The 25,501-nt window shown below is 44.3% G+C and overlaps 1 protein-coding gene across 1 annotated transcript in view; it reads left to right on the forward strand.

The window, feature by feature from the left end:
- Positions 1–209: 209 nt before the first annotated feature.
- Positions 210–25,501, forward strand: part of LAMB1 (laminin subunit beta 1) — a 73,691-nt gene continuing 48,399 nt past the window's right edge. The window contains exons 1-9 of the mRNA XM_067745920.1: positions 210–343; positions 473–595; positions 1,661–1,836; positions 4,594–4,729; positions 7,846–7,919; positions 15,408–15,596; positions 15,687–15,750; positions 19,828–20,030; positions 24,392–24,512. Coding sequence (XP_067602021.1) covers positions 559–595; positions 1,661–1,836; positions 4,594–4,729; positions 7,846–7,919; positions 15,408–15,596; positions 15,687–15,750; positions 19,828–20,030; positions 24,392–24,512 — 1,000 coding nt within the window. The 5' untranslated portion in view covers positions 210–343; positions 473–558. The remainder of the gene's footprint in view (positions 344–472; positions 596–1,660; positions 1,837–4,593; positions 4,730–7,845; positions 7,920–15,407; positions 15,597–15,686; positions 15,751–19,827; positions 20,031–24,391; positions 24,513–25,501) is intronic.

Raw genomic sequence — 25,501 nt, forward strand, 5'->3', positions numbered from 1 at the left:
CCGCCTCCTCGCCTGCGATCCGAGCACCTCCTGCCCCTGCCCTGCGCACCGCTGGGGACGCGCACCCCGCGGCCGCCCCGCAGCTCTGCGCAGGGAACGTTAAGAGCCACAGCCCCGCCGCGTCCATAGATGCGGCCTTAAAACAAAAGAGGCGCCGGGGGAGGGTTGGACCTGGCCCTCACCCCCTCCCCGCCAAGTCGGGGCCGCCCGCCCCCTCCGCCCCGGCTCCCCGTGTGCGCATGAGCAGAGGCGCCACCCTCGGTTCCTCCCAGGGCGAAACTTTCTAATTCCCTTCTTTGGGCTCCGGGGCTGCCAGGAGCCGGGAGAGCGCTCGCCCCGCCGGGTGAGGAGAACAAAGTGGCGGCGCGATTTTTCCCTCCCCATCCCCCCGCTTCCGTGGGAGCGGCAGGAAATGCGAGGGCCCCTCTCTTCTCCCTGAATATTTGCCTTATTTTTTTCTCCCCCTCTCCAGAAAGGAAGACGGCGGAAAAGAGCCGGCGGCTCGGCGGCCGTGTCCTCCCCTCCTCTGCTGTGTCCCCTCGGCTGCAGGGACTGGCCATGGGGCGGCTCCAGATGTTCGCGTTCAGTTTCTTAGGTAATTACGAGGAAACGGTGGGGGGAAGGGCGTGGGCTTGGACGCGGGGAAAGAATAAACCAAGCTGTTGGTCCCAGCTTCGGGGGAGCCTGGGGGATCGGGAGGGGGCATCGGGAGAGGGGCCCGGTGGAAATTCTGCGCTGGGATTAAACGCCAGCGCCCTGGGTGGTAGCCGGGGACGGTGTGCGAGGACCGCAGGCGACTGCATCGCGGGGGGCTGTGCCAGAGCTCCGGGTGCTCCCGCGGCTGCCTTTCTGGGCTTGGCATCTCCGGCCCTTTCTTGGTGGGTCTCTCCGTCGCTGGGGTCAGGCTTCATGGGGTGGAGGGCTCGCTAGGAGCCCATTTTCCGGGAAAGTGCCCCGAGCTGAGCGCAGGCTTCGTCCTGGGAACAGATTGGGGCCATGTGGCTTTAATTAAGCATCGCTGTTTGCCCCCGGATGGCGCCAGAAACAGCTGGACCGGGAGCGTCCCGGGAATGACGAATTGTTGAAGCCAATCCAAAGCCGCAGGGACTGTCCACCGGCCCCTCGCTCGGGAGAGTGGCGTCCCCCGCGAGCCCCACCATCCCCCGTCGCCGGGCGAAGCGCCCGCGTCCTCCGAGCGTGCATGCACACACACTCACGCGCCCGCACGCTCACAGATTTCCGCGCACACACACGCGCTGTCACGCTGAGGATATACAGGCTGCCGCGTGCGCGCGGGTTCACAGACACACACGTGCGCGAGTACGGGTGTGCGGCGTTTGGCCACCTGCCTCCCTGCGCCCAGGTCCAGGCGTGTCGAAGTGCCCGGAGCTGCTTCCCGGGCAGATTAGGGTGGGCGCGAGTGTAGGTGGGTTTCCTGGGAGTGATGCTCTTGGCTGCTGGACCAACTTGACGTCTCTGTTTCTGTCTGAATCCTCCTCTCCGCGTCCTTCCTTCCCGGCCTCGATCATCTCCCCATTGTGTCTCTTTTCTGTGTATCCTGCTTTTTTTCTGAATCTACTCTCTCCCCGCCCCTGCTTATTCCCTTTGCTGGGGCCCGCTCCCTGCTTGTGCCCTACCCTGTTGCCTGACCCTTCCACAGCCCTGTGCGGAGCCCAAGTGAGTGCTCAAGAACCCGAGTTCAGCTACGGCTGCGCGGAGGGCAGCTGCTACCCGGCCACCGGCGACCTTCTCATCGGCCGAGCCCAGAAGCTCTCGGTGACCTCGACCTGTGGGCTGTACAAACCCGAGCCTTACTGTATCGTCAGCCACCTCCAGGTGAGGGGAGAGATGGCTCCAGGCTCTGCGCGCGCGAGCCTCCTCCAGTCCAGACCGAAGGGGAAGGCCCAGGGGACTCCGCATCCTGCCAGCGATCCAGATAGGAAGCGCCGCAGCCAGGGAGTCCCGGGATTAGGCTGGTAGCTCTCACCCTTTTGCACTGTGGTGGCTCACAGTTTGCACAGTTGCATCCGCCAAACATTTCCTGCCGCGGCCACAGTCAATGTGGAAAGGCAGGGCTGCAGACAGATCTGGTGGCCCTGCCCCCAAGCCCTGACCTCTAAAAGACCCGGGCGTCTAAAAGACCCGTGTCTTTTTTTTTGTTGGTTGGTTTGGTTTGTTTTTTTAATCCTTTTCTTTCTGGAAATGTATATAAAAGGTGGTTTAACCTCTTCTTTTTTATATACTGAGTGGTGATCTTGGCCTTTTCCCAAATCTTTCACTTGGATAAAGAGTATTCCAGCACTGACAGACACCTTGCAAGGTCACTCCCGTCATGGAGAAAAACACTCCAATGTTTTTGTCTCCTCATTTGGTGTTGTTCCCATCTACTTCCATTAGATAGCAGAATCAGATGCTTGCTTTTTCAGAATGCCCTGGTTGCCATGGTACCCGATAGAGGAGGACCCAAATGAAATTTCCGAGTGTTATCTGTTTCTAAAAGTAGACCCAGATCCTAGCTTTCAAAGGTCACGTTTTTTGTTGTTGTTTTGTTTTTTTGGTGGTACACCGGCCTCTCACTGTTGTGGCCTCTCCCGTTGTGGAGCACAGGCTCTGGACGCGCAGGCTCAGCGGCCATGGCTCACGGCCCCAGCCGCTCCGCGGCATGTGGGATCTTCCCGGACCGGGGCGCGAACCCGTGTACCCTGCATCGGCAGGCGGACTCTCAACCACTGCGCCACCAGGGAAGCCCCAAAAGTCACGTTTTTAATAAAACGTAATTTTAAAAGAAGGCTCAAAGTATAAACCACCGAGAATCAAAATCCCTTTCCTTGATTTTGAAAAGGGAGGCAGGTATCTCTGGCCTCTAAAGCCAGCATAAGGGCTTAATCTCCTGCGCAGGGCAAGTGCCAAGCCACTTGCTCGAAACTTGGTCACTGCACCCGCCTGCAGATCTGCCCTTCAGGAGTGGGACAGAATACCGTGTGGTTTGCAGGCAGATGCCTTCAAATGGAGTCACGTTTACAAAGCAGGAGGAGAGCCTATTCTGGAGACCTGATAAATTAAACCAAAGGAATGTGGTAAAGTGGATTCCACTTACTTGCTTCCAGGTTTATACGGAGATGTCTAGACTGCTTCCTCCTGATTAGAAGGGAGGCTGTAATTAAACTTTTTTTAAGTTCTGGTAATTGTTCTCCAGTATTAGTTTCCTTGGCTGCAAGTTACTGAAGGCAGTTGATGTTACCTTTTCTAATATTAGCATGTAAATTTTACCCAAAATATTATGCTAACATTTACCTCCGAGGCCAGGGCATCCTGTAAATGAGTCACCAGATCCTGAAACCAGCTTTGACCAGAATGAGAATTGGATTATTTGCCTTAAAAGCAAGTAGAGCCAGACTCTCTGGTTTATGTGATTAGCCATGAAATTGTGGAGGACTCTTCACAGATATTAGAGACTAGAGAAAGGCCCTGGGTGTGTACTTCTCTCAGATGTTGAACAGGTGAAAAATTGAGGCAGGAAGCCGTAAGTATTTTGTCTAGGGTCCCATTGTATTCCTGACTTCTAGTTGGTACATCTTGCCAGTCTCTAAATCCTTTTGGGAGGAGGGTGATAAGTAATAGCTAGCTAAATAAATACAAACATAAAAAGTACAGTCAGTTGATACTGTCCTTATAAGATTACCACCCTTGCTTAAATGTTGTTTGTAAGATGTGTGTGGGTCTCTATAGATTTCCATCTCAGTGTCACTTTCAGACCTAAGAGTAATATGCATTTCAGAAAATCTTAGAGAGCAAAGCCTTATGTGGAAAAGGAAACTTTAAGTGATGCTGTTTATAATTCACAGTGATGCAGTGCAATGAGGGCTCTTTTGGCTGTGACCCTCATTTTAAGGAAAAGGAAAGTGAGAAGAGAGAAGTTCAAAGCTACTCTAAAACCTAAAGTATATTTTTAGTTCGGGTCCAATTTGGCGTTCTTTGAATTGGTCCCAGTTTTCAGTGCTCCCAACATGAGAGTCTGGTGTCCTCTTCCTGGATATTCTGAGCAGTTTGTAGGCTAGCCTGCTCGCTGCCACTGCGAATTCACTGCTGGGGCAGAGGAGAAGCTAAGAAATCTTTATCTGTAGTTCCCAAAGCTGCTTAAATACGTCTGCCTAATAACTGGTTTCTGCTTTATATAGGTTTTTGAAAATCAGACCAATTGAACTGTTCTCTTTTTATTTTCAGTTTCCTTTATGTCAGCAAAAATTCTCTAAAAGCTCCTCAGCAGTTTGCTTCAAGAGTAAGCTTCTCCAGTTATTCACTGAGATTAAGACTTAAGCCTAGAACTTTCATTTTGATTAAATTAATAGCTTGTGGAAACAATGCCGCCTTCTGCTTTTGACCTTGAAGTTGCAAGAGAAGAGGAAAATTTCAGGAGTATTTCATACTCAGTTAAGTTAAAAAGTGAAAGACGTATGACAGGTCATTTAAGTAATTTTGGCACATGCATTTTTCTTGAAGCAAGTAGGTTGGGTTTTTGTATCGTGGGCTTGATTTTGGTGGGTGTGCACGCGCGATTGCTTCCTAGACTCATAGAACTGACTTTGCTTTCAGGAGGACAAAAAATGCTTCATATGCAATTCACAAGATCCTTATCATGAAACCCTGAACCCTGACAGTCATCTCATTGAAAATGTGGTCACGACATTTGCTCCAAACCGTCTTAAGATCTGGTGGCAATCCGAAAATGGTATGTGGTTGGTATGGGGATAAGTTCCAAAGAGTGTGATGGGTCACCTGGAAGGGGTTTACGGGCTACTGGGTGTTTGTAATTACGATTGGTTTCTCTATCCTGGAATTATGGCGTTTGACAGATTTACTGCCTGAAGCACTAACTTCTCTTGATAAAATCCGATCTTTCTTCCTGAAGTATGCACTTCCTATAAGAAAGAGGTCTTTCATGCGAGACCAAAGGAGTATTTCATAGTCTTCATACTGAGGGGGCCTTGGGGAGCGTGGGCATGGGCCGGGGGCAGTCTGGGGAGGGCGTGGGAAGGCCCTGTATCATCTCAGGCCCTTATTCCTCCACAAAACAGCATCTTTCATTTTCATCAACCCCAAAGGAAAGGGCAGAATCAACGCCCACCATCTTCTTTCCATCTAGAGAACATTTAATCATAGTACTCTGAGTATACATTAGATGTAGTTTTTCAGACTCAACGTGGATAATGACCCCAAGTCAGCTTTTCCAGTGAGTGTGTGAATCCCACCGTTTTTCCTTTCTTTGCCTCTTGGGTTTTGGTTTAATAAATTCATCAAATATGATACTGTTGCGGTACAACTAAGCCCAAATTAGTTTTGCATTTGTTTCAAACTTGAATTCTGAAATTTGAGGATTAAAGGTAGAGTTAATGTGTTTGTCATTAACAGTGTTACCATTAGAGCTTTTGTTTTTGATTAATTTATTTTTGGCTGCGTTGGGTCTATGTCGGTGCGCGTGACCTTTCTCTAGTTGCAACGAGCAGGGGTTACTCTTCATTGCGGTGTGCAGGCTTCTCATTGCGGTGGCTTCTCTTTTTGTGGAGCACGGGCTCTAGGCGTGCGGGCCTCAGTACTTGCGGCATGTGGGCTCAGTAGTTGTGGCTCGAGGGCTCAGTAGTTGTGGCTCGAGGGCTCTAGAGCGCAGGCTCAGTAGTTGTGGCATACGGGCTTAGTTGCTTCACGGCATGTGGGATCTTCCCAGGTCAGGGATCGAACCCATGTCCCGTGCATTTGCAGGCGGATTCTTAACCACTGCGCCACCAGGGAAGTCCCGACCACTAGATCTTTTTTACAAAACATTTATGAGAAAGGACTCTCAAAGAAGTGATTCTAAGCCTGGGCAGAGAAAGCCTGGGACTTCTGAACCACATAGAGCTTATGACAAATGTGGGATGTCTCTGACTGTCCACCTTTTTCCAGTGAGACCGAAAGACAATTAGAAGAAGGATGCCTCAACATCAGTATCAAGTTGATAGACAGTAAAATAGTTCATCACGTGCTATTGTTCTAGAGGAGGGTTTTTCTTGGTTACATCAGGACTTAATCAGTCTCTACAACTTTGAGTTTGTGGGACAAAAGAGGCCAAATGCCAGAAAGAAGGGATTTTCAAATAGAGGGGTTTGAGGGCGCTGTCACTCTGTCACAAGAGATCAGATGAGATTAGATGGATGGAACTTAGTTTTAGAAAGTCAGACTGAATGTTACTGTCCCCTCTCATCTCTCTGCTGTCTGATAGGTCACAAGTGAAGACTTTGTTTAGGAATGTGATTTTATCTATTTATGTTTTGTCCAAGATGAGCTTTACGTGATGTGACGTGTTAAATTATCAGTGCTCAGGCCCAGAAACAGTCTTGGAATGTGCACCTACTTTTAACTTACCCCTCCTGATGCTTTACTACTAGGTCCGACAGAAATCAAGTACACCATAGAAGAGTGATCTCATTTCTTTTCTCCGTAGATTTTTCTTCCCATATTTAAAAAAAAACAAAAACAAAAAAAAAACCTGCAGTGCTTTATCAGGTTAGGAATCTAAAATGGAATGCGCTTTTCAAGCCCACATTGCCGGATATGTTCTTATGTTACAGAACTGGTCCTAGTCTTTCTTGTACTTTACGCTATTTCGTTATCTCTTCATTTTAAACAAATAGTGCAGGTTTTTAAAAGCCTGGGAAAGGAGAGACAGATAGTTGCTTAGCTAACCTTGTTGTGGAGAGTAGGTTTGTAGTACAGTTTCTTTCTAATAAGTTAGATAAGGTTAGTTAGCACGGCTATGTTTTTCTTTAACATTCCAACTAACTCATATCCGTTCCAGTGACCACTTCCCCCCCACCCCCATCCCCAATTGACTTGGCAGTTGTCCAGTGGGAGAGTTTATTTCAAAAGTCCTACTGATTTCCCGAAAATACACCAGCCTGTGACATCATTCATCCCGACACATTCCTGTCTTCCTGCATTTAAGACTTCTTTTGCTTCAGAAGATGGACCCCCAAAAGCTCTCTCGAGCACAGGAAATGTGGAAAGGTCTCCTTCGCTAAACAGGCAGGCTTGAGGGCCCAAGGGATTGGGGAGGAGGTGCTTTCCCTCCCTGGAATTCCAGTGGATTGACCTCCAGGGCATAGTGCAGAGGCTCATTTGTTTGTTCAGGCTTTCCCCTGAAAGGGAAGATGTTAGTATTTGTTCTGGGCCAGTTTATTTATTTGACCCATTCTTTGTCTCTTTGGCATTGTTTCTGGGTTGTGGAAATGCACCCAAAGCCTTCTCCATCAGGGATAGGTTTTTCTAAATTGGAGTGTAACTCACAAAATGTGGTGGACTCTTATTTGTTTTCTTTGCTGCTGCACAGAACAAAAGGAATATGTTTGTGTCGACTGGAAGAGGATTGTGTTCCTGGGCTTCAGACAGCAAAGCTGAACCCCTACTGTGCACAGGAAGTGCCCCCTCTTGTTTCGCCTTTGAGAAAGTCCCTTGGCTAAGTGGGTTGGGAAGACTTTTCATTTTTTTCCTAAGCAAAAGATGTCTTTCTTGACAGCAACTAAAGGCTGTCATTCTGACATTCTGCCAGATGTCTTGTTCCAGGGAATACATTCAATACGTTGAACTCCAGAATGATTGATGAACAACTGAAGAATCATTCTGAGATGTGCTCCATCGCCTGAATCAAGCCAGGGTTTTATCATTATTTATCTTACCTTCAGCTTAAGATGGACCGCAGAGAGAACTCCTATGCAGAGCCTAAGGATACTTGAAGAGAATTGTCTCAGTTGTTCACAGATTTCCCGTTTACCTTGCTGTTTCCTTTTGTCTTTTCAAAAAAATCTCCTATAGGCGTGGAAAATGTAACCATCCAACTGGATTTGGAAGCAGAATTCCATTTCACTCATCTCATCATGACCTTCAAGGTAAGGTCTAACTTTCTCACAAATTCCCCTTTCAAAATGGATGGCTGTTGCGGCTTGGCCTCAGTGGGAACCTAAACATTATTATTGCTATAAATTGGGATAATTGAACAGCTTTTCAACATGGGCATGAAGAACTATGCCTAACAGATACTCTCTCTTCATGGCCGTAAGTAGAGAGAGTCACTGTTCTAAGATGATTCGACTGTAAACTTTTAATTATATATCTGTTTATTTCCCCATGGAGACAGGCAGCTTTGACCTGCTCCCAAATCATAGTAAGACATCTGGAGAATCAGTCCCTGCTCCCTTGGGTTGATGTTTTAATGCTGACTTTGGTAACTGAAAAGGAAGTGTATTATCTTTAGTTTTCAAGGTTTTGCAAAATATGTGGGAACGGTTTTTGAGTTCCTTAAGAAATGTGCTTGCCTTCTTCAACGTGGATTTTTCCCATCCTTTTTCTTTGAGAGATGTAAAATGACTCCAGGACTAGGGAATGTCTGTGTACAAAGTCCCTTTGTTTCTTCTTAAGCAGCTGCCTGGAAATGACAGGCTTCACATGGCTTAAAATACATGTTGGTGCACACAAAACCTATAATTTACTTATTGCTTCTCAGATTAAAATCACTTTTGAATCGTTTTCAGTTGGGGGCCTTATCTACACCTTCTCAGGTTTGGAAAAGGTGCCAGGGGTAGGTTTACAGTGTGGGCGGGTAGCCATGAAAGTCTTGCTTGTGTCCTCTGCCTAAGCCTGGGCGGCCAAGGACCAGGGGTGGGCGTGGAAGTCACAGCGTGACTAGGAAGGTTGCTGGGCTGCTGGTCCCCAGGCCTGAGCTCTTCATCCCCTTGCTCCTCCACGGGAACCTGCTGTTGCTGGTTGGGGTGGGCGGGGGGAAGGTTTACACGGTGGCACCTGGTCCCGCGAGGGATTAGGGAAGACTTTTCCTAAACCACGCCTTGTCCCTTCATTGGCCACGTGCTCAACCTGGCAGTTAGAAGTGAGACTCAGCTTCGGATGTTGCCTCCACGTTATGGGACACCTAAAAATACTCAAAATCGTCTTTATGAATGTTTATGGTCCTGTCTTTTACTTTGTTCGTTTTCTCCTTTTAAAAGGTAAAACTACCTTTTATGGGTAGTTCGTTTATATCCAAAAGTCGGGTGGGCACATATCCTGTAGTTGAATACTCATTCAAGTGAGTACAATGGGCCAAAGATGAAATTCTGTGCAGAAGTGCTGAAAGTCAGACAGAGGAGGTGGTGATTAAACTGAGACCTAAAGAATGGGTACAAGTTGGCACAACTCATCCTTTGGGCCCCTAGTTCACGTGTGAAAAGCAACATCTACAGGATTGCACAGATTTGGGTGTGACTCCCCATTCTGTCCCTTACTGGCGTGTGTGGCCAGAGCTTCTCCTTCCTCTTTGGTAAAATGGGAAGAAAAATAACGCCTGCATTATAGGGATGATCTTACCACCCTGGCATATAGTGGGAGCCTGAATGGTTTTATATATGCTGATGCTTGGCATGTAGTAATTGCTTTACAAAGACGGCCTAAATAAGTGGATAAATGAATTCAGTCATCTTCTGTTTGTAAGAAACTGCCTTAGATTTTAAAGATAGCATGTTCCTGCTCTGCGCTGTCCGGAAGCTCCAGTCTTCTAGGGGAGAAATACGTACTTGCAAATAACTTACAATACAAGGTAGGATGTGCTCACTGCTATAGCAGAAGTTCTGATAAAGTACGTGGGCAGGGAGGAGGGTGAGATTCATTTTTGCCTGGGATAAAGGAGAAAGCTTTACGAAGAGGGGACTGAGATTGCACTTGACCTGGGCCAGGAAGAGTGAGCATGACTTTAGGGAGAGCAGGTAGAAGAAAAACCCTTCTTGGCAGTGTGAGAGCAAAGCTCTAGTGGTGGGACAGTTCGGGCAGAGTTTGTTCAACACGTACTATGTAGATGTACCTTGAACTTGGGCTAGTGAAGGGAGGAGCGGGAAGTAAGGTTACAGCCAGAAGGACTTTGCTTCCTTGCTGAGGGGTGTGAACTTTATAGAAAATGGGGAGCCATCGACAGGAAATGAGACCTGCGTTTCAGGAAGGGAGCCAAGAGGAAATACAGAGGAGGGCCTGGGGCATGGAGATGAGAGGGCACAGAGGCAGGGGGCTCTCAAGGTCAGCGGTAAGGGGGAGCTGGAACTGACTTAGGCAGGGGTGGTGTTAACGCAAAGGCTGCCTGTGGCTGTCAAGTAGGAGGAAGCCTCCTGCTGCAACCCGGAGTCCTGACAGTGTGACTTGGAGAGCTTTTCCCAGTCCCACGTCGCCCCTTGCTACCCTCTCTGCTACCCTCTGCTACTGTTGCCTTGGAGAGTCATTGCCGAGAGGAGAGCCCTTGTTTTCTAAGGGAGTCAGTCGGACCCTTTAGAATCAAAGACTCAGCCATGAATTGGAGAAGGAGTAGAAGCAGACAGCAGAAGGCAGGGATGAATCAAAAATTACTGAGATGTCCAAGCTGGGGAACTAGGAGGGTGGTGATACCATTGAGTGGTGAGGACAGGTAGGGGTCGAGGATGAAGAGTGTGATTATTCCTTTTTTTTTAAATTTATTTTATTGAAGTATAGTTGGTTTACAATGTTCTGTTAAGTTCTGCTGTATAGCAAAGTGATTCCATTATGAAAACGAAATGTATATATGTATTCTTTTCCATTATGGTTTATCACAGGATATTGAATATACTTCCCTGTGCTATACAGTAGGACCTTGTTGTTTATCCGTTCTGTATATAATAGTTTGCATCTACTAATCCCAAACTCGCAGTCCATCCCAACCCCCTCCCCCTTGGCAGTCACAAGTCTGTTCTCTACGTCTGTGAGTCTGTTTCATAGATATAAGTTCATTTGAGTCATATTTTAGATTCCACATAATAGGTGATAGTATACGGTATTTGTCTTTCTGTTTCTGACTTAGTGTGATAATCTCTAGGTCCATCTGTGCTGTTGCAAATGGCATTATTTCATTCATTTTTATGGCTGAGTAGTATTCCATTGTGTATATATACCACATCTTCTTTATCCATTCATTTGTTGATGGACGTTGAGGTTGCTTCCACGTCTTGGCTTTTGTGAACAGTGCTGTTATGAACACAGGGGTGCGTGTATCTTTGAATTATAGTTTTGTCTGGGTGTATGCCCAGGAGTGGGATTGCTGGATCATTGAGAGTGTGTTTGTTCTAACTCGTGTTTGCGTGGACATGGCTGTTTACTAAGTGGATTAGATTTTCTTAGGGTAGCAAAACCAGTTAGCATATCCACAGTCTGTTTTTGTTCATAGCCAAAGGTTTCCAAACTCACAGCCCTTTTGTTTAGTATAAATTCAGAGGCAGCTGTGCAGCAGTGTGAGGCCTGAGAAGGTCAGTGACTCAGCAATGAACATGGAAAGGCTTCCCTTCTGTAGGTAAAATGTGTTGTCCCAGTTTCCAGCAGTTTCCTAACTTCACAGAAAATTGGATAACTCGTCAATGGCCTTTTGGGACTCAGAAGGTTCCAGAAGGGAGAGAGAAGGAAGCATAACCAGGACTGGCTATAAGGCTTTTCCTCTCTGCTGTCTTGTGCCACAGAGACATCAGGCTAGTCTCTCTCCAAACTGTTGCCACCCACGAGGCAGGTCCCCTGGGGAGTTTGCCTTGGTTCAGTTATTGGGTTTTTCCCCCCTTTGTTTAAAATTTTTAGTCTAATACTCTCTTGGGTTTAATAAAGTATAATTTTCTCATATTTCTGAATAGGTTAAAAAAAAAAAAAACCTGAGCAACTAGTAAATGTATAAGTCAAGGAATCTGTCGAAATGTGGCTTTCCATTTCCATACCCTTGTCTCCTTTTATCCGTGAGAAATACCATCAGGATTATGAAGGATGGTGCAAGGAGAGCTGGGCAGTTACTAGTTTTCACCCTTAGTTGTCACCCAGATTTCTGTCAAGCATTTGTTTTATTTTTTTTTTTTATGGTCCTGTTCAAGTTCTTGTATTGGTCGTCTTGGCCCCCAACATTTACTCTCTTTAAAAAATCTTTAAATTTTTATTTATTTATTTATTTATTTTTGCGGTACGCGGGCCACTCACTGCTGCGGCCTCTCCCGCCGTGGAGCACAGGCTCCGGACGCGCAGGCTCAGCGGCCATGGCTCACAGCCCCAGCCGCTCCACGGGATGTGGGATCTTCCCGGACCGGGGCACGAACCCGTGTCCCCTGCATCGACAGGCAGACTCTCAACCACTGCGCCACTAGGGAAGCCCTATTTTTATGTATTTTTAAAGGTTACTTTCCATTTACAGTTATTAGAAAATATTGGCCGTACTCCCTGTGTTGTACAACACAAAACATCCTGGAGCCTGTCTTCTACCAAGTAGCTTGTGCCTCCCACTTCCCCACCCCTCCATCGCCCCTCCCCCGACCCCCACTGGTAACCACTAGTTTGTTCTCTGTATCTGTGAGTCAAGCACTGGTTTGAATTCAGAAGTGAGTGTCTCTGTTGAGCTTCCGTTTGCTGAGTTGCCTTAACTTTCTTGATCTTCCTCCATCGTCATCTGACTGCCACTTCCCGAAAGGCACTTATCCTGTTCATCACTGTTGAAGCTTTTGCCTATTTTTAGTGCTCATTCTGCTTCATCTCTTTTTCCCCATTGCCCCTGTTCACCACACCCTCCTAAAGCTCCATCCTGCCTCAGTTTCCAGAATTCTTGTCTTTTTCCTCCTTCCTCTCTGACATCCATTTTTCAGGCTTCTATTACACCATTAGCCAGTGAGGCAGAAAAGATCTTCATTCAGCCTGGATTTGAAAGGTCTTCGTTCAATCTGGACTGAAATCTCTCTGCCAATACCTGGCGAGTTAACTAATGTCCCTGAGCCTCGATTTCCTCATCTGTTGGACAGATGTGTTGTTAAGGTATATTAGTTTGCCAGGGCTGCCATAACACAGTAGCACAGACTGGGTGGCTTGAACAACAGAAATGTATTTTCTAGGGTTCTCAAGGGACAAAGTTTGAGATCAAGGTGTCGGCAGAGTTGGTTTCTTCTGTGGCCTCTTTCTCTCCTTGACTTTTAGATGACTCTCTTCACCTGGTCTTCTGTCTGGACCTGTCTATCCTGATGTCGTCTTCTCAGAAGGACACCAGTCTTATGTGATTAGGGTCCACTCCAGTGGCCTCACTTTACTTTAATTACCCTTTTAAAGACCCTATCTCCAAATACAGTTATAGTCTGAGGTACTAGGGATTAGGTCTTGAACATCAGAATTTGGGAAGGACACAGTTCAGCCCGTAATGAAAGGTTAAATGAAATAATGTGATTAAAGTTCCCAGCACCCCTCTCTTGTCTTCTGTTAGCGCTTTGTTGATGTTGGAGCACTGACTTGGCTCTCTTTTATCTTGTCCTTTTCTTTTTGAGGGGAAATTAAATATTTGGAGGTTTCAAATTATGTATACAGTGCCTCCCAAATCCATGTTTCAAGTTCCATTTTCATAGCTGAGTCCAAGACCACTGTTTCCAGTTGTCCAGTGGGCGTCTCGATTTTGAGACCTTGCATGTAACTAGACCCAAACTACATGCCTTTGCTTCTCTTCTGTATCTTTGTTAGTAGTAGCACACACGCCCACCTACCTAAGCTCAGGGGTTCCTGTTTCTTTCTTCTCCCTCCCTTTCCACTGGAATCAAACTGATCACCAAGTGCAATTCAGCATATTTTACTTCCAGTAAATTTTCAGAGCAGTCAATCCCATCCCTTTATCGCAGTCCACACTGTAATGCTTGAGTTAAGACCTTCATCTTTTTTCTGTTCACTTGGTTCCCTTGTCTCTTGTTTCGTCCATGTCCAGTAACTGCCGGAGTTGTTTTTCTGAAGTGCAATCTAAGCATTTCATTCTGTTCACTTAAATGTTTCAGTATTCCCCTTCATTGCATAAAGATAAAGTAAACCCCTTAGCATGGTAACAGATTCCTTCCCAACCATCCCCTCCTGCCACCTGTAACCATCTCTACCCACTGTCTGGAAAACACCCAGTTACCGTTTTAAGATAAGTTTGATGTCATCTTCTCTCTGAAGCATTCCCTAGTTGTGTGTGTGTGTGTGTGTGTATGCGTGCGTGTGCGCGCATGCTAAAATATATGTAGCACAGAATTTGCTTTTTTAACGATTTTTAAATGTGCATTTCTGATGGCCGTAGGTATATTCACAATGTTGTGCGACCAACACCACTGTCTGCAGCACTTTTTCATCACCCAGGTAGACACCCTGTACCCATTAAGCAATAGCTCCTCATCACTCCCTCTTCCCAGCCCCTCTTTTTTTTTTTTTTTTTTTGCGGTACGCTGGCCTCTCACTGCTGTGGCCTCTCCCGTTGTGGAGTACAGGCTCCGGATGCGCAGGCTCAGCAGCCATGGCTCACGGGCCCAGCCGCTCCGTGGCATGTGGGATCTTCCCGGACCGGGGCACGAACCTGTGTCCCCTGCATCGGCAGGCGGACTCTCAACCACTGTGCCAGGGAAGCCCCTTCCCAGCCTCTCTTAACATCTAACCTACTTTCTGTCTCTATGTACTTGCCTATTCCATATGTTTCATATAAGTGGAATCACACGTTATTCTTCTGTGTCTGGCTTATTTCACTTAGAGTAATGTTTCTGAGGTTCATCCATGTTGTAGGAAGTATCAGAATTTCATTCTTTTTTATTGCCGAATAATAGTCCATTGCATGTGTATATCAGCTTTTGTGTGTCTGTTTATCCACTGATGGACACTTGAGTGGTTTCCGCTTGTTGGCGATTGTGAGTGATGCTGCTCTGACTGTTCATGTGCAAGTCTCCATCTGAGTGCCTGTTTTCAGTTCTTTGGGGTGTGTAGCTGGAATTGCAGGATTCTCTAGCTTCTTGAGTTAGTAATTCCTTCCTCTTGTTTTCCCAAAGCACACCACATGTGACTCTATTATAGTGTTTGACGAATTGTTTTGTAAATAATTTCTGCCCCTTCCTGTACCTCACTGGACAGCATTAGTTACAGCATGTAGACCCCTTGTCTGGTACCGAGTAGCTGTCATTACACATCTACTGAATGATTAAACGAATGAATGAAAGAAGGAACACTCAAGCTATAGCAGTCATGTCATGGGAATGGTGGCTAAATGCACCAAAACTTGTATGCTATTAAGGCCTGTTTATAATCAGCTTATAAAGAGGAGCAGCTTATAAATAAATAAGTAAATAAAGAGGAGCAGCTTGCTAGTCTCCGGTAGGGTGGGAGGAAGCGCAAAATTTAGAGGCGAGACACTTCGCTGTGAAAAGAGGCTCCATGGAACAGCTGGAAATATTTGAAATCCAGCCACAGTCTGAAATACCAACCACATGCAGTCAGGGTTTGTGGCACACAATTGAATGACATTTTCCTCTGAGATTTTAAAATACAGATTACCGATAAAAGCGTCCAGTGAGCCTCTTCCACCCTGCCTTTAGACATTCCGACCAGCCGCTATGCTGATAGAACGATCGTCCGACTTTGGAAAAACCTGGGGTGTATACAGATACTTTGCCTATGATTGTGAGAGCTCGTTTCCCGGCATTTCCACCGGCCCCATGAAAAAAGTCGATGATATAATTTGTGATTCCCGATATTCTGACATTGAACCCTCAACGGAAGGAGAGGTTTGTTTGTTCTTTTTGTTTTCCATTCTACTTACAAATCTGGTTTTTGATCATTGCAAAAATACCAATTACTCTTATATCTATTTTTAGGTGATTTTTCGTGCTTTAGATCCTGCTTTCAGAATAGAAGATCCTTACAGTCCAAGGATACAGAGTAAGCTTGTTTTCAAATAAAAGCTTTAATGAGGAACAGCAATCATGGGAGAATGCTTACCCAGAGCACTGCTACCCAGAATCTAAATATGAAGTGCTAATTCCACCCTCTCCATTTCCTTCTTTCTTTGCAATGCTCTTGAAATTGGCAGTTATCAGTCCTCACTGAAGGGGAACACGTTTTGATAAGAGTAACAGGTTTGTGTCATAAGACCCCAAACCATTATGCTGGTCATAATACCTTATTTATTGCTCAGTATCATGTATATATGACGTGTGTGTATATATATATATATCACGTATATGATATATATCATATAATGCATACACATATATAATTATGTATATACAGGTACAGATTAGGCCATTGTAACAAGGTGTCCCCAAAAATGCAGTGTCTCAAAAAAGTTGACTTCTCTCTCACGAAATCACCGAGGGAGATTTACAGATAAAGTACCATTCGCTTGCCGCAAGCAGGCTTACCAGTTAAAATACAGGATGATACCGGTTCAGTATGAACTTTCAGATAAATAACAAGTCATTTTTTTAGGATAACTATATCCCATGTGATATTTGTGACTGGTACGAGCCTATTTCATGCAATATTTGTGGTTAGTATAACCATGTGATATTTGGGACATATTGCTACTGCAATGATTAATTGTTTATCTGAAATTCAAATTTACTGAGCACCTTGTATTATTATTGCCAAATCTGGCAACTGTAGCCATTAGGTCACCCAGGTTCCCAGGTTCCCTCTGTCTTGTAGTCTGTATCCACATGGTTAGACCTGCATCAACCCCACCCTGTCCTTGTCCCAACCTGTGGGAGGGGACAAGTAAAGGGCAAGCGACCTGAAGCCGAACATCACATCCGTTCACACCCCATTGGCCAAAATTAGTCCCCTGGCTACACCGCAGGAGATGTGAGATGCTCTAGCTAGTGGCTGTGTGCGCTCTCTAACTCTTGGCTAGAGCTCTTACTGTCAAAAGAAGAAGAGAAGAAAGAATCCTGGGGGAAATTTTGAGGTCTCAGCCATATTCAATGTGCTCATTAAGGTGAGGGTTGCAGTTGCATTTCACAGATGAGTCAACTGAGGCTCAGAGTTGGACTTACACGTATAAAGTGACGTGGCTATTTAATGAGAGATCCTGAACGCATGTGTTATGATTCTTAGAGCAGAGTGCTTTCCAGCAACCAGGCTCATGTCTTTACAGAAATACATTGTGATCTTGGTAGGCAGAATGGGCTTTGGAGTCTGGCACAGCTGGGTTTAAGTCCCAGCTCCAGCATATTAGAGCTCTGTGACCTTGGGCAAGTCATTTACTTAACAACTTTTTTTTAGCTTCTACTTTTTCATCTGTGAATGGAGAGTCATATTGACCTCTGGTTGTTGTGGACGGAAAATGAGTAATGTATATAAATGACTCACCAAGGTGCCCAACGCATAGAAAACGTTGGGCCCGTGAAGCTGCTGCCGCTGTTGGTGTCGTCACTGCCATCAGCTGTCACTCAGGCCTTCTGTAGACCCGGTTCTGCACCTCAGAGTGAGGATAAGGCCCCCTCTCCAGCTACTGAGGTGCAGTCAGTTGAGCAGAGGTGGGGTGAGGTCTTGCTGGTTTTTCTCAGTGGGGCATGGCCCTCCTTTGTACCAAAGCCCCGTGACGCTTCCTGGCTCACAGCAGGGGAGAGTAGAATGGAAGGAGTCCAGGGAATATTGCCAGAAAAGTGCTGTTTCCCCACTTAATTTTACATATGGCCCAGACCGTGTCTGGTCTGTAATTTATTAAAGTCATAGAATGTACATAGAATGTACATTCTATTGTCAAATATTTATTTTAAAGTTTTTATTTTTTTAATTTTATTGGAGTATAGTTGATTTATAATGTTGTGTTACTTTTAGGTGTACAGCAAAGTGATTCAGTTACACATGTACATATATTATTTTTCAGACTGTTTTCTCATATGGGTTATCCCAGAATGTTGAGTAGAGTTCCCTGTGCTATCCAGTAGGTCCTTGCTGGTTATCTGTCTTGCCTATAGTAATGTGTGTGTGTTCATCCCAAGCTCCTGATTTATCCCTCCCCCACCCGCCACCATGTTTCCCCTTTGGTGAGCATAAGTTTGTTTTGGTTATCTGTAAGTCTTTCTGTTTCGTAAATAAGTTCATCTGTATCATTTTTTAAAATCAGATCCCACATATAAGCGATATTATGTGACATTTGCCTTTCTCTGTCTGACTTCCTTCACTTAGTGTGATATCAAACAAATATTTAATGGTACATGCAGCCCTGTGCCATTTCTGAGTGAGCTCTGGGAGGCCTGCCCTCCCCACTCTCAAAATCCAGTTGCGAGAAATGTCCACACAGGCTCCATGACCAGCACCTCCTGGGTCCGTAAAAGGACTCACGGTCTGTTCCTTTAGGGTGAAATTTGTGGGACTTGGAGAATGTGCTGCCATTATAATTCTGTTGTCTTCGGCTGTTAAATGGCATCAGAAAACCTATTCCTATATTAAAGAAGCATCCACTGTAACAGATCGTGCTTTGGATTTACTTTGTAATCAAGGGAACAATATCTCTTTAGTTGTCCCTATTGTTGAGGCCTCCGAAACTCACTTCAAAAGTGATTGTGCCTCTTATAACAGCAGTAAATACGAGGCTTAGCTGTTGTTAAATATGGCAGGAGAGAGCGAGGGAGCTTATTTGCTCTGCTGAGGGCTTCCACAGAGATCACTCAAGGGCTTCTAAATACTCCAGCTGCTCTTCACGTTTGTTGTTTGGCCTCTTGTCAATAGGCGCTTGTGCTCGTATTGTGCAGGAGGAAATGTTGGCATTCAGAAGTTCCGTTCGGTGAAGTAGTACCACAGTTTCTCTGTTTGGTTTTTGATTTTACAAAGAGCCTAAGTTGAATGCATGGACTCATGGGCTTTCTCTTTCAACCCACAGCTATTTCTGTAGTCTTCATTGTAAGCTATGCATATATTATAAGTATTTAAAATTGTATCTGGGCTTTGAAAGTATCTGATGCATTGGGCCAATGCCCCGTTGTCCCGTGTTGTAAATTTTAAGAATCTATGAGCAGAAATGAAAGTAAAGCTTAGGAGCAATTTTAGGCTACAGAGCTAAAAGGGGAGGACAGGTGGACTAATGAATCTTTTGGGGTCCACTTCAGCAAGAGCCCACTTAGTGATTAATGAAAACACTGATAGAGAAGATTAAATGACTCTTGGTTTATCAAGTTATTAGAGAATGTAATTGACAGCCCCGCTTCTGTAATAAGCATAGGCCTATAGACCCAGAAAAAGGAAGAAAAGATCAAATAAGAGACATTGGTCTAGAAGTAACTTCTATTTAGGAAAGAATAATTTGCCTCAGCATCCCAATACTAAGCTCCTTTATCTTCACACCACTGTATAATATTAGTAATTATATTGGTAAACTGTAAAACTAAGACCCAGAAAGTTGTAGATTGTAACTGTGCTTCCAAACTTGGGTGAAAAGTCAGGCCCTGGATTGTGGTTATTCTATCATGTTAAATCGATTTTAGTAACTTGGATTTCACCTAAATGGTGGGAAATTTCAGATAGCATTTTCCTCTCCAAAGATAAACACATGTCTCTAATTGTCTTATAATGATAATGAGAATTGGAGTGCTTGGATAAGCTCTTTCCCACCTGAATGGAATTTTCTGATTTTGAGACTAATTGCTGTGGGAACCAGATGGTATTGCAGTAGTTTAGATTACTGTGTGTTCAGTGGCTTCCGGCAATCATGCAACCGCATTTTTAAATTTCTCCGCCTCCACACTTCTTCCTGAGGCATCAGTCTGCCAACAAATCCATCACAAAACAGATGTTCTTGTTAAACTGATGAGAAGGGAATAACCTTTCTTCGAGAGACTGTCACATTATGTTAACCTTTATTATTACGTGCATCTAGATCATGCAGCGGGGGTAAGCTTAAGCCATTTTTATTTGTCATGCGTTTCTATAAAGAGGAAAAAAACAAGTTGTCTAATTGCAAAGGAAGCCTTGCTTCTTTGATCACACTTTTCATATTCTTGGTGACCTTCGTAGATCTCTTAAAAATCACCAACTTGAGGATCAAGTTTGTGAAACTACATACTTTGGGAGATAACCTTTTGGATTCCAGAATGGAAATCAGAGAAAAGTACTATTACGCGGTTTACGATATGGTGATTCGAGGAAACTGCTTCTGCTATGGCCACGCCAGCGAGTGTGCCCCGGTGGATGGATTCCACACAGAAGGAGAAGGAATGGTAAGTACACGTTCCAGGCAGCTTCCTCCTTCGTACGGGTGATTCTAAAAAGCAGATGAAAGCTAGTATTACCTTTTTATTTGGTGTCTTATTTTTCCAGACCGCTATTTAGTCCTTTGTACCATTCCAGTGGTTGATTTTTTTTTTTCTTTTCCTTTTCTGTTTGCTGATTTTCTTGGACTACGAGAATGTAAAGAATACTCATTTCACAGACACCGAATTTTTGGAAATTGTCCCTGTGGGCTGCTGCCACAGTAGATATTTTAGTCAGTAAGGATTAAAAAGTTTTCTACGTGACAGTCACATCTTCCTTTACTTGAGGGAATATTAAAAACCACAAGCATTCCAGCCTGCATGCCAGAAGGCATAAATTGACCTCAGCCCAGAGAACCTGGAAATTTGAACCTAGAACCATGGACACCCTTTAGGAGTAAACTGGACTTTGTTTCTTGATCTTCTAGTTTCATTCTTTTCCTACTTTTATGCTGTGTTTTCAAATTATGTAATTTTAAAAATAGGGGACTTGGGTAACTTGCCAAATGGGTAACGTTAGGATATTTTACCAGTTTCTAAGTGAATTGTCGATTCTTGTTAGAAGAGACCAGAGTGTAAGTAATTTGCCAAAGGGCCCTATGTAAGTACATGGCAGATGCGAGTTGAAATCTTGCTCTCCTGACTGCACCAGGGCCTCCGCTGGACTGTGGGCCTCGCTTCCTTTTTTTTTAATTAAATAAATATTTTTATTTATTTTTTTTGAATTTTATTGTATTTATTTTTTTATACAGCAGGTTCTTACTAGTTATCCATTTTATACATATTAGTGTATACATGTCAATCCCAATCTCCCAATTCATCACACCACCAGCTCACCCCCCTGCCAGTTTCCCCCCTTGGTGTCCATACATTTGTTCTCTGCATCTGTGTCTCTTTCTGCCCTGCAAACCGGTTCATCTGTACCATTTTTCTAGGTTCCACATATATGCGTTCATATACGATATTTGTTTTTCTCTTTCTGATTTACTTCGCTCTGTATGACAGTCTCTAGATCCATCCATGTCTCTACAAATGACTCAGTTTCGTTCCTTTTTATGGCTGAGTAATATTCCATCGTATGTATGTACCACATCTTCTTTATCCATTCGTCTGTCGATGGGCATTTAGGTTGCTTCCATGACTGGCTATTGTAAATAGTGCTGCAATGAACATTGGGGTGCATGTGTCTTTTTGAATTATGGTTTTCTCTGGGTATATGCCCAGTCATGGGATTGCTGGGTCATATGGTAATTCTATTTTTAGTTTTTTAAGGAACCTCCATACTCTTCTCCCTAGTGGCTGTATCCATTTACATTCCCACAAACAGTGCAAGAGGGTTCCCTTTCCTCCACACCCTCTCCATCATTTGTTGTTTGTAGATTTTCTGATGATGCCCATTCTAACTGGTGTGAGGTGATACCTCATTGTAGTTTTGATTTGCATTTCTCTAATAATTAGTGATGTTGAGCAGCTTTTCATGTGCTTCTTGGCCATCTGTATGCTTTGGAGAACTGTCTATTTAGGTCTTCTGCCCATTGTTTGATTGGCTTGTTTTTTAATATTGAGCTGCATGAGCTGTTTATATATTTTGGAGATTAATCCTTTGTCCGTTGATTCACTTGCAAATGTTTTCTCCCATTCTGAGGGTTGTCTTTTCGTCTTGTTGGTAGTTTCCTTTGCTTTGCAAACGCTTTTAAGTTTCATTAGGTCCCATTTGTTTATTTGTTTTTATTTCCATTACTCTAAGAGGTGGATCAAAAAAGATCTTGGTGTGATTTATGTCAAAGAGTGTTATTCCTGTTTTCCTCTAAGAGTTTTAGAGTGTCCAGTGTTACATTTAGGTCTGTAATCCATTTTGAGATTTATTTTTGTGTATGATGTTAGGGAGTATTCTAATTTCATTCTTTTACATGTAGCTGTCCAGTTTTCCCAGCACCATTATTGAAGAGGCTGTCTTTTCTCCATCGTATATCCTTGCCTCCTTTGTCATAGATTAATTGACCATAGGTACGTGGGTTTATTTCTGGGCTCTCTATCCTGTTCCGTTGATCTGTATTTCTGTTTTTGTGCCAGTACCATATTGTCTTGATTACTGTAGCTTTGTAGTATAGTCTGAAGTCAGAGAGCCTGATTCCTACAGCTCCCTTTTTTTCCCTCAAGACTGCTTTGGCTATTCAGTGTCTTTTGTGTCTCCATACAAATTTTAAGATTTTTTGTTCTAGTTCCTTAAAAAATGCCATTGGTAATTTGATAGGGATTGCATTGAATCTGTAGATTGCTTTGGGTAGTAGAGTTATTTTCACAATATTGATTCTTCCAATCCAAGAACATGGTGTATCTCTCTATCTGTTGGTATTGTCTTTAATTTCTTTCATCAGTGTCTTACAGTTTTCTTCATATAGGTCTTTTGTCTCCCTAGGTAGGTTTATTCCTAGGTATTTTATTCTTTTTGTTGCAGTGGTAAATGGCAGTGTTTCCTTAATTTCTGTTTCAGATTTTTCATCATTAGTATATAGGAATGCAAGAGATTTCTGTGCATTAATTTTTTTAACCTGCAACTTTACCAAATTCATTGATTAGCTCTAGTAGTTTTCTGGTGGCATCTTTAGGATTCTCTATGTATAGTATCATGTCATGTGCAAACAGTGACAAATTTACTTCTTCTTTTCCAATTTGTATTCCTTTTATTTTTCTTCTCTGATTGCCGTGGCTAGGACTTCCAAAACTATGTTGAATAATAGTGGTGAGAGTGGGCAACCTTGTCTTGTTCCTGATCTTAGAAGAAACGCTTTCAGTTTTTCACCATTGAGAATGATGTTTGCTATGGGTTTGTCGTATATGGCCTTTATTATGTTGAGGTAGGTTCCCTCTATGCCCACTTTCTGGAGAGTTTTTATCATAAATGGGTGTTGAATTTTGTCAAAAGCTTTTTCTGCATCTATTGAGATGATCGTATGGTTTTTATTCTTCAGTTTGTTAATATGGTGTATCACATTGATTGATTTGCATATATTGATGAATCCTTGCATCCCTGGGATAAATCCCACTTGACTCTGCACTGGCGCCTCCACTGGGCTGTGGGCCTTGCTTCTTGACGAAAGGTGTGCCTTGCTTAGTTGATGTTGGCCTTTTCAAAAATTGTTAGTCCTCATCTAAGAAGGTGAAGGGGCAGGACTGACTTGTATTCAACAGTCTAAAACTTCTGCCTTCCCTTTACTCTATTTAGAACCTTTATTGCACAGATAAAGTTGAATTTTTAACAGAGCCTGAAGGGAGAATATGTCCTTCTAGTCTTTTTGCTCCGTCTTTCAGAGAGTGCCAGGTAGATGGTATTTACTTCTCAGAGTAACAGATCCTGCGTGTAGCTAACCTCATGTAGTCACGTCACTACCATGCGTCTCACAGTGTGTTGTACTGTTGATTCGGATGCCATAGGATCCTGTGGTATGGGCTTTGGGACTGGTTTAAGTCTATGAAAACCACCTTATAATGGGAGGAATTTGGTCTTCTGCTAACTGCACTCTTGTCAAGGTGGGTTCAGGGTGGACCTGTCTGTCCTGTTTCTGAATTCCATCCTGTAGAAACTAGTGTTACGGTGAGGGATCCGTGAACGTGCATATTTGCTCGACGGAAAGAAGTGATTTATCATTTATGTGCCTCAGGGGCTCCAGTGTGACTGGTGGTATGGTGTAAGAGAGCACATCGTGGTCCCTTCCTGAAGCGAAATAATCTGTATCTTTTTCTGGCATTTTATATTTCTTTCCTTAAAAATGTAAATGTGGTAACTGATTAATTCTTAAAATTTCATTTTGGGTTGAAAAAACATTTTTAAGTGCTGAGCCGGAAGTCAAAAGCCAGACAAAGCAAGCAGAGAAAACCTGTCTTTTGTATGGCATGGGGTAAAGCTTGCAGTAAATTGAGTTGGTTCCCGGTGGTGTGTACACATTTAGCTCTCCATTATAACTTTTGTTGGTTTCTATTATAATAGATTTTTTTAAACTGTTAAGTAACTAGTTTGTTTTTTTAAAAAATTTTTAAGTGACTAATTTTGTTCTTCTGTGTTTTTTCTCATCAATACTTCAATAAGAATATTTATCGAGTACCCATTATATAGCAGGAACTGTTCCTAGAGTTGGGAATTACGGCCATCAATAAGACAGGACTCACCGGGGGGAAGGGGCAAAATAAAAACAAAGAAGCCCTCATTGTGGTGCGCTACAGATGAGGATTAGTATCCGAAGGGGTTGATATTTTCCATTGATTGTGGGAAAGGTCTGGCCGTTAGTATATCTCTTCCTTCGCTTTTCTCTGTTTTTGTAACTTTCAAGGTTCACGGACACTGCATGTGCAGGCATAACACCAAGGGCTTAAACTGTGAACAGTGCATGGATTTCTACCATGATTTACCTTGGAGACCCGCCGAAGGTCGAAACAGCAATGCCTGTAAAAGTAAGTCTCAGGCTTACGTTCTGAATCAGTTCAGAGCCCGGTGTCCATTTTTGGAGTAGAGATGCTGTAACAGTACACTGGTCTGCAAAAGGAAGAAAAGTTACTACCCTTTTCTCAGCGTCACCCTGATAATCCCAGGAAGCCACTATCCAGTCTGTTAAATTAATCAATTAGTATTTGAGCAGCACCTATGTGTTTGGCAGATTTAGTAGAAGACAGATGCCATCCCTGACACTGTACCTGTTTTTAAGGCAAATGACCATGAGCGAACAGTGAATGAAAACAGTCGTGTGGTGGATCAATAAGGTCTAAAAGAGATGGAGTATTTGTCAGCCTTGTTTCTGTGCCAGCCCAGCTGCAGCCTGTGGCATCTTTCCATCCACCCATCCCTCCCGGTGCTATTCTCTGGGCAGAGGGGTAGTTTGAAACACCACCACCCTGCCCCCCACACACAGTGATTCTGATAGACTATCATCCCTGCCAGGCGTGCTGTCTCTGCCCCCACTGAGGACTGTTCTAGGAGCTCAGAAAACAGCGAGGGCTGGAGTGGTCAAGGTTTTGTTAGTAAGGACGACCAGCTGGCCCTTAACAGATAGTTAGGATTGTTTAGGTAAAGAGAAGAAAGTGCAGGGGGCGGGGAGGGGGGGAGGTGGAAGGGAGTTCAGATAAGGAGAACACAAAACACAAGGCTCTAAGGGCATTCTCACGACACCAGGGTTTAATTCATGATTCTGGGCTTTAATTGAACCAACGTATCCAGGGCACACGACACAGTCCCTCCCTACAGGACGGATAAGGCCAGTGTGTAGAGCCCCGTGAGGGCCCCAGTGAGAGAAGCTTCACTGTGAGAAGACAAGAGTTGTCGATGGGGGTTGTTGAGCGTGAGAGAGCGATGGTTAAAGCTGGGTTGGACCAAGAGAACTCCGCCGAATGGGCTAGAGGAGGGACAGAATGACCCAAGAAGGCCGGCTGGATGGCTGTTAAGGGTC

The sequence above is a fragment of the Pseudorca crassidens genome, chromosome 8 (genome assembly GCF_039906515.1).
Source record: "Pseudorca crassidens isolate mPseCra1 chromosome 8, mPseCra1.hap1, whole genome shotgun sequence".
NCBI classification, from domain to species: Eukaryota; Metazoa; Chordata; class Mammalia; order Artiodactyla; family Delphinidae; genus Pseudorca; species Pseudorca crassidens.